Below are 9,883 nucleotides of genomic sequence, written 5' to 3'. Positions count from 1 at the left end.
TAACTTATTAATTTTGATGTGATTGAGGCACGTAAGAGCCGATCTTCTTAAAACCAAATTCGCACCCCTTTAGGATGATATCTACAGTGTAAAAGACTCTGGTGGTTGATTTCCAAGATTCAACAATCACTATCCTACTAGTCATGCATGCACTCGAAAATAGCATGTTTACAACGAATTCGATCGGTCTAGTATGAGCAACAAGAGATTTAGGGTAACTCGAACATAAAAGAAGAAGTAAAAGATCAAAAAATTATTTTCTTACCTCTAGGGAACACTTCTTTAATATAGTGAAAAGTCCAACAGATTAAAGAAGGAGAGAGACATGTAGGCCTTAAACGATCAACACACACGTAAAAGTAGGCCTATCATGCGCACCCACGTGAGGCTTAAATTTGAGATTTGCACCCCCTATGTCGCATACGCACACACACATTAAGGTTTTTCGACGGATTTTCCCCAAACACAATAGATTGCAGTTTCATGATGCCTTGGCCTCCCATATGTACACGAGGTCCACTCTCTTTCTCATCCACATTCAAGCAAGTGAAAAAGTAGGATCCTTTATTTGGTAAGCCACTCTTGTATTTATCCGATGTGGGACTAAAATTTGGAAGAGTGGTCTTTATAATTCTTACAAAAAAGAAAGCTAAGAGAATCTTTGATTTTCAACTTATACAAACAAAGAAAAAATATTTTTAGCTTAAGTTTCAACAATTGAGGAGATCTCCACATTTTACAAATAACACTCAAAAGGTCTTGAGTTCAAACCTTGTCCCCAATAAAACATACAAAACATAATAATAGATTACATGATAAAACTATGAATTTTTCAACGAACTCATTCCCATTTGCATTGAATTTGTTGTGTATGCTTGAAATCACAGGCCAACAACAAACTTCCATCCATTCTCCTCAAAGCAAACCTCTCAATCAACACATAACAACAAAACTTACCCCACCCTCTTATCCCTCCAAACTCTTCTACCCTCTCCACCCTCACTTGCCTTCCTCCATCTCCAACCAATAATCCCCCTTTTTCTTGCTCCCACCTCATTCTCTCCACAATTGCTAAACTCAAGCCCACACTCAAGTCTCCTGCTTCACTCTCAAGCCTTCTAAACCACACCACCCCATCAACCGCGGGTTCATCCTTTATGGCATCCTTACCTAAGATTAATGCAGTTTCTCTTTGGACCCATTCATTAACAACTACGACATTACCTTCTTTGGAACCATTATCACACCTATAAATCTCTTCCCATCTTTGTTCAAGTGTCATCTCGTAAAACATTGATCTTTGCATCTTATCTTCCAAGTTATTCATTTCTTTTACAAACATGGAAGGACAATACCACTTCCCCACGACTATGATCTCAGAATGTTTATTAAAGATAGGGAAATCGAATTGTGGAAGACGTGCTCGAAGGGAGGAATCAAGGCCTTGAGCTTCATTTATGTGATAGTGTCGCGGATTCTTGGCCTGGATCTCCCACCCTTTTCTCCTCAAGAAATAAGGAGGAAATCCATCTGGAGCTATAGACTTGGCGTAAAACCCCTGATAGAGCCTCCGACAAACAATTTCAACCTGTTGATAAATGTCATGGTGATCAAAAGCTCTTGGCTTTACATCTTTGATGTGGTTGCAGAAACAACATTGGGCCATGTCTTCCTCTTTTGAACATGTGCATGCTTGCCTAAAAGTCAATTTAAATGCAAATTAGAATTCAAGGCCATAATTAAACGAAAAATTTAATATAACTTGTGCATTCTCACATATTACCAATTGGTAAATCCCAAACCGGTCCTATAAATTTTCAGATGAGTTCCTAATTGGAACCTAAATCCTTGATCCAAAACCCTAAATTATAGATATTGTGATTGAAAATTCAAATCATTAAGATTGACCTTCGATCCAATCGTCCAGATAAAAAATTATGAATAATCCATCTCGAAGTTTGAACATATGATCATTGAGATCAACATTGAAATTGTCGAGATTGAACCAAACCCCTAAGTTATAGAATGACAATTCAAATCATTAAAACTGACCTTTGATCCAATCGTCCAAATAAAAAATTATGAATATCATTCTTGAAGTTTGAACACATGATCATCGTGATCAACATTAAAATTATTGAGACTGACCTTGTTATAATTGTCGATCTCGACCTTTCAACATGAATCATCAAGATAAATTATTCAAATTGTCAAGATCAATGACTTGAATTGTTGATCTCACTGATTCGAATCATCAATTTCGACGATTTGAGTTTGTCATTTTATGGGCGAGAGGGGCATTAAGAAAGAAAGAATTTACAAACTAGGTTGTTAAAATATTGCCCAACCTAGAAGTAGATCCTCCATAGCACACTTGAGAGAGAGGTATTTTAAAAAAAATTAAAATCTCAGCCTCTTGTGGTTATGACTTAGTTTTGATTTAGAAAAAATCAAAAATTTATTTTTTGATGCAAAACCATGTCTTTTAAAATGAACGGCTACTGAACTCCCTAGATTTTAAGTGTGACATCTAATTTTATCGGCTGATGTGGTACTCTCTCAACTGTTTAAAGTGTGCTATATAGGAACCATGTGCTACAGAGGATCTGCTTCCGCCCAAACTCAGGCTGCATTTGGAAAGATGTCCTTACCACAAGATCTTATTAAGTATTTCTCAAAAAAACAAAGGAAATATTGTGTACTTGGTTCGATTTGTATGGATGCTCTTTGGGGCTACTGATCCATATAAATACAACCATGGTTTCATATCTCGTTTGAGACCAAGATGAATTCCCTTCTCGATATTATTACTAACGAGATGGATTTATATCGTGTCTCAGGATTCACGCATTTCCTGAGACAAACAAGATGATTCACACGATATTTTGAAAATTTTGGCCGTCACTAAAACTTGGCATGTTAATTCTGATTTTAAAGTGACAATGTCGCTGATAAAAATTAAAACATGAGGTAGCGAGATCATAGATATTTATTCTAGAGAAAAATTTCAAAACATGATCTTTTGGCGAAATTCTAATTACGGCTCACTATTCATTTAATTCCAAAAACGTGAACAGCTAGATCGCATGTTAAAGTGACAATCTCACATGTTCGCTACTTTTAGCGAGATCGTTATTATATACACTAGTGAGATTGTCACTTTAAAATGATGGAGACAAGACAAGACGTAAAATGGAGATTTGAAACCATTTGATACAAATCAGAAAGAGTAAAATTGACATGGTTTCACACATTGCTGATGTGGAGTTGCGAACATGGTTATAGATGAAAAGCATATATGGCTCCTTACACACATCCAAGGTTAGCAATGTCGAAATCACAAAGTAGTTACTGCGATTCTCACAAGTCTGACGTGGGATGTGCACATAACCATAGATGTATTTCCTCGTGATACGAGTAAAAGCCATCTACGGTCATGTATGCATGTCCATGTCATACATGACCACGTCAGACTTGTGAGCATCACAGTAAATTCTGTGTCACCCCAGCACGACTCTTTAAGGAAAATGCTGTGAATGTGATAATATTAATTAAACATTGCCACGTGAAATAATATTAATTAATAAAGAAAGAAAGAAAGAAAGAAAGCTGTGAATGTGATAGGAGTTGAAGACAAACCCTTGGTATTCTCCTTGGGCGTGTATAACGTAGTATTGATTGGAAGATAAAGGGAGACCCAAAACTGGGATGAAGAACACCTCATCATGTGAAACAGAATGAAGCTCTCCAGCTCCTGATGAATATCGGACGGCTAGGATCTTGTTTTGTGGAAGAGGAAGATCTCTAATCTCCGGTACTTGACAGAAACCAAAACAACACGTATCTATAGATTCTTCATCTTGAATAACAAGGTAACCCGAATTCGGACCTTCCGGTGGAGGTAAAGAGACGGACTCTGGAAATCTTTTGTACAGCGAGAGAGGCCGAGTTACGTACATTTTCTTCTCTCTCTCTCTCTCTCTCTCTTTTCCTATCTAAATTAAAGTCAGGAAGGTGATATATATAATATACATTAAAGTCATCATGAAGGTTATATATATATATAATATACATTAAAGTCATGAAGGTGTCTGGTCAAACCCGTTGTCTAAGTCATAACGCGTCATACTTTTTTACCAAATCTCCCTTCTTCCAAGAATCAGTCATTGAGGGGTTTGCATTGGTTTATGTTTTTCTTTTGGGAAATACCCCCCCTTAATGTTTATCCTTTATCTTAGTGGTATGATTAGTAAAAAGCTTGCTTTCTTAATGCCCCTTCACCCACTTATCAATTTTAATCATTGAGATCGATGTTCTAAATTGTGATCCATGATTTCAAATCTCAGTTTGACATCTCATCACGTCCCATCCCATCCATGAACGAGACCAAGTTGTCCCGACTAAGTCAACTCATCTTAAATGAGATAAATCATTTAACTGGATTATAATTATTTATTCATATATATATATGAAAATAATTATAAATTTTTTAAAAAGATAAGGTAGGTTAGTAGATATTTTATTATAAAATCATATTTTATTCGGATAATCTATATAATAATAAAACACAATTGTAAGTCCCACTCAATTATAATTTTGTAGGGGATAAACATCGCACTCTAGTTACAATAGAGTGGGATCCACATTATCCTCATTTTAGAAAAAGTAAAATTAGGATTGCAACTTAGGTAGACAAAACTTGAACTTGACCTTGGGTCATGTTTGGGTCCAATTAGCTTGGGTTGGCCTCGGGTACATACAACAACAAAAAGTGCCCGACTCAAATTAGGTTAGGCTGGGCCTAAAACTCAAACTTAATATGACTAAAATTTAGAAATATTTTTTTTTTCTTGGTTTTCTTCACATTAATAATTCATATTTCAATATGTATACTTTTGTTTATCTATATATCAAAATTAATGTATGATTATTTTTATTAGATAAATAAATTGTTTTGATTTAAGTATAATTCTATATTGTCATACAAATATTACAACTTTAAATATTTTTTTTTTCTATTCTTGAAAATTATGATTATTTTAGTTAATCTTATTATTTTTTTTTTCCTTTAAATTTGCTTATAATTTTATGTATATAAACTTTTGCAACACATGTTTAGGAAAAATAATTTTAAATTTTAAATTCTTTTATATGTCATTTATCTTTATAAAAACTTTTACCAATATTAAATTGCCTAGTATTAATGAGGAATGAATTAACCTGACCAACCCAACTTGGCTAGGGTTGGGTTGCGCATTTCATGCTCAAGGTCAGGTTGGGCAAGGGTGCATATTAGTGTTTGTCAAATTTGGATTGGGAATGGGTTGATCCCAACACGGTCCAACCCGCCCGAGTTGCAACCCTAAGTAAAATACTTTATTGAAAAAACTAAGGTCCAAAAGACCAAAACAAAGCAAAAAAATAAAGAAGAAAGAAAAAGAAAAGAAAAAGAAGAAGACAATAATAAAGAACTCCCCATAAGATTACAAACCTAATCTCACCTCCCCCAAAGATCTTAGAAGAAAATCTTTTTACTTCAATAAAAAGCCAATTCCAGTGGAACATAAGACTTAAGACATCACATCACACTATCCACTTTATTATCTTTTTTCTTTACCCCTTTCAATTTTATTATCTTTACTCTTTTCTTCCCCCTCCCTCACACACACATCACACACACACACACACACACACACTTTTTTTAATAATATCCCTCAAATTTATTATCTTTCATTTTTTATTATTATTTTAAAATAATACCCTTCTAACTGTAATATCTTTTCTCTTTTAATCCTTTGAGTATAAATTCTTCAAAGCAATATATAATTATTTTCATTAAAATATATAAAATCCTAGTTGACTAAGACGAGTTATACTAATTCAGCAGAGATTGTAAAAATATTGCCCGAGTCAACTTGTTTATCTCACGAGATTATACATACGTAAGACACCAAGTCTATCGGTCTCGTTCAAGGACAATATTGAGATGACTTGGATGAATTTAAAATCATGTCCAAATCAATGAGGTTGTCGTTTGAACATGAGTTGCCAAGATTAATCATCCAAATTGTTGGTGTTGGCAATTTGAATGATTGATGTTCGACAATTTGAATATTAATCACAAAAATTTGAGTTCGTTCTTTACTTGGGGTGAGGGGGGGGGGTATTAAGAAAGAAAGTTTTTTACAAACTAGGTTTTAAAGATGTTGACCAAAAAGTCAGAATACATTTAGAATTATTAAACATGTCCCTACGGCAGGGTCTATCAAGTATTTTTTTTTCTTTTTCTTTTATAAGTGAGCTCGTGTTTGGGATAATTATATTATAAGATTCGGTGGTTGTAACATCTATTAATTCATAGCATAACAAAAGATAAATTATTTTTAAAATATATACTTACATTTTTCCAAGGGCAGAGCCAGAATTTTCTTTAGGGGAAGGGGAGGGAAAACTATAGTCAACTTTGTAAGATTGAAGAGCTTGATAAGAAATGGTATTGGAGAGATAATTCAAGAGCTTTAGGTCATTTCTCATTAGCCTATGAAAGAAGGATTGGGATCCGTAGACTCATGAAAGTAAACTCATATGTTGAAACACAATCTTGACTGTGTATTTGTGAGATCCAAAGATTGAGTTGTATCTTAGAGATCCATAATATAGTCTAGGGATATATCTTTTATCCCAACAGTTGAATCTCACATATACACAGTCAGGATTGTGTGTGAACATATGAGTTCACATTTCATGAGTCTACAAATCCTGACCCATGAAAGAAAATGTAATTCAAGGGGGCAATGTCTTTAGTTTTAACGCGTAGGATGTTGGAAAAATCTAGGATTTATCCTAATGTTTGAATGGAAGTAAAAGCGAAAGTGGTTTGTTTTTGAAGTTATAGTGTAAATGCTTTAGTCACACATCTAATAGAAATAAGTAAATAGTGTAACTCTTATATGGAAGCTCTCACATAGTGTAGGGAATGTGAGAGAGATATGGGTAAAGTCCACGTGTACACTAGGGCCCATGGATTCAAAAAAGACTTTGACCCATTAGTTCGAAAAACCTTAGTGCATGTGTATGCATGTGATGCGTACGTAGGGGGGATGCAAATTTCGGATTTAAACCTAGTGTGAAAAGTCCACATTTGCTAAAATTTGTTGGGCCTTTTACTTTAATTAATTTATCCATTGAGTTGAACTCAACGGGTTACAACTCGTGACTGTTCTAAGAGACACGAGTGATAGATGTTCTAACAGGGACGTCCTCACAAAGTATCTGTCCGCACAATCACACAACCAAAAGAGATGTTTTACAAACATGTGTGTTTATTCAAATAGCCACTTCAAAGGGATATTTTCACCAATCATGGTGCTTGTCTAGAGAGACACTTCCAACTCTATAAATTCTCATCTTTTCTTTCATTTGCATTATTGAAATATTTTCAAGTTTTATTTCATTATGTCATCTAATTTACTATGAGATTTCGTGTGACCCCTTGAGAGCATAACCACAGTACAAGTTCGATTGAACGTGTATACTTAGAATGCTATCTTGTAGATGTGTGGAGCATTGTATCCTAGGAAACAAGCATTCAAGGACTGTTAGCAAATTGCAGGGGCAAAATTAGTCTCAAGGTTGTTGTAATCAATACAAGCCTTGTTCTGTTCAAAATTGAATTGTGTTTTATCGGTATTTATAATTTATTTGATTATATTATTTCACATTCTGTTTTGTTTATTTTTTTGAATCTAACATCACATATATAACAACCTTAAGACAAGTCTAATTAGTATTTTTGTGTGGATTAGATTTTCAGAAATAATGAATCCTCTTATGAACCATCATGAGAAATTCAAAAAATTTGATGGATCTAATTTCAAAATATTGGAACAGAAAATGTTGTTATATTTAATAAAATTAAATCTAGCTAAATTCCTAACTAAGGATGCCCCGATTCTGCAAGAGAACGAGATAGACAAAACTACTATTGTTGTCGAAACTCGGAAGTACTCTAGTTTCTTATATAGAAATTACATCCTCAATGGATTAGACAACACACTGTATAATGTATACCGTACAATCCAAACTATAAAAGAGTTGTGGTAATCCTTAGATAAAAAATACGAAACAAAAAATGTTGGAATGAAGAAATTTGTTATTGGATGATTTCTAGATTATAAGATGGTGGATTCCAAGACTGTTATGAATCAAGTCTAACATCTTCAAATTATCATGCATGAAATTCATGCATAAGGTATGATAGTTAATGAAACTTTTTAGGTGACATGCATAATTGAAAAATTACCTCCATTGTGAAAAGATTTCAAAAATTATTCACAATGATTTCAAAAATTATTTGAAGTATAAACACAAAGAAATGAAGATAGACCACTTGATTGTAAGGTTAAGGATTGAAAAAGATAATTGTAAACACCCCAATTTGAACGGGCCCTCACTTGAAAGGGCCCAAAAATAGTAATTTTTCAATAATTTGGCCAACGGGCCTCAATGGCTCGAATCATCGAAATGTGGCATTTTCGTCAAAATCAAAGCCTCTAACACCTCTCAATGGATTAGTAGGTCCACCTCCCAAAAGGATTCGGCATGCTCCCATCTACCCCGCTCCATTTGAAATATCGACTTTCGAACAAAATAAGCCAACGGGCCTCGAAAGCCCAAAAAGTTAAAAATGGCAATTCAATTAAACCGAAGCCCCTAAGACCTCCCAATGGTCTAGGAGACCTACAAAAAGGCTTGTGACCCCATCCTACACGTGTTCAATATCACCGCTCAGCATTTATATTCAAGAATAACCGAACGCTTGATGAAATTTTCCAACGGGCCTAAAAAGCCCGATTCGCCAACACGTGGCATTTTAATCGATTTAATAATTTCTAAAAATCCTAAAAAGATAAAAAAAAAATGAAAAAATGTGAGACTTGGGATACCTACCCTTCACCTACCTCCCACCGCTCTACCTCTAAACCCGTAAACACCCTAAACCCATTCGAGGCCCACAAACATTTACCTCTTTCCTAAATTAATTTTCCACTTTACACCATAACCTAAAATTAACTCCATGTCACCTAAACCCTAAAACCTACCCACCCTCAAAATCCAATCCAAAACTAGCCCTACCCAATCCAAAATAACCTACAAAGCCCAACACCAAAAGCCCACAAGACATCATACTATCCATATCCAATTATCCAATCCATAACCCTAATCCATCAACTACTACCCACATCAACCAATCACAATCTTCACACCAAAAGATGACACATGTCATCATACCCTTCCACCTCCCTAATCTAATCACCTACCCCCATCACCATTCTCTAAACAACCCATCTAACCCACATCACTTTACTCCAAAATCACCTCAACCCATACCCTACCCTAACCTAACCTATCCACATTCTCTAACATCATCAACCACCCACACCTCAACTCATACCCTAATCCATTACCATACTCTAACGTCATCAACCACCCACATCACCACCCATATCTCTTACACTCAATCCATCATTCTCTCTTAAAACACTCTAACAAAAATACCTCAATCCATACTTCCTTCATCATCAACCAACTAACCCCTACCCTTTTCTCTAATCAAACAACCACCATCAACCAATCAACCAATCTCATCACCTCACTCTCTCATCATATATGCCTCATGGCATCATCCCCTTAACCTTCCCAAAAACCAATCAACCAATCTCTTACACTACTCATCCCTCCAAATCTAACACCTTACCTCTTCCATTAACCCAACACTCAATCAAACACCTAACACCTTACACCCCTCATTCTCTCCATCAACCATCACTCATCTTATCCTACCAAACACTTTACCCAAATGGATTTGAGTAGGATCCAAACC

General features: G+C 35.0%; 1 protein-coding gene across 1 annotated transcript; it reads right to left on the bottom strand.

Moving 5' to 3' along the window:
- Window positions 1-719: 719 nt before the first annotated feature.
- LOC147406001 (uncharacterized) lies at window positions 720-3,999 on the bottom strand. Its single transcript, XM_086433917.1, has 2 exons — window positions 3,640-3,999; window positions 720-1,697 (listed from the first exon to the last, which is right to left on the bottom strand). Exons 1-2 carry the CDS (start codon window positions 3,957-3,959, stop codon window positions 842-844), a joined length of 1,176 nt encoding a protein of 391 aa, XP_086290043.1. The 5' UTR covers window positions 3,960-3,999; the 3' UTR covers window positions 720-841.
- Between the last annotated feature and the right edge of the window lie 5,884 nt (window positions 4,000-9,883).

Source organism: Akebia trifoliata, chromosome 3, assembly GCF_017979445.1.
Source record: "Akebia trifoliata isolate Shusen 1 chromosome 3, ASM1797944v1, whole genome shotgun sequence".
Taxonomy (NCBI): Eukaryota; Viridiplantae; Streptophyta; class Magnoliopsida; order Ranunculales; family Lardizabalaceae; genus Akebia; species Akebia trifoliata.
The sequence above is the reverse complement of the archived record's forward strand: the minus strand, read 5'-3'. Positions and strand labels throughout refer to the sequence as shown.

Coding starts and splice junctions, on each gene's coding strand:
- LOC147406001 (XM_086433917.1), bottom strand. CDS start 3,959: ATGTACGTAACTCGGCCTCTCTCGCTGTACAAAAGATTTCCAGAGTCC. Junction 1,698..3,639: donor GCCCAAGGAGAATACCAAGG/GTTTGTCTTCAA, acceptor ATTGACTTTTAG/GCAAGCATGCACATGTTCAA.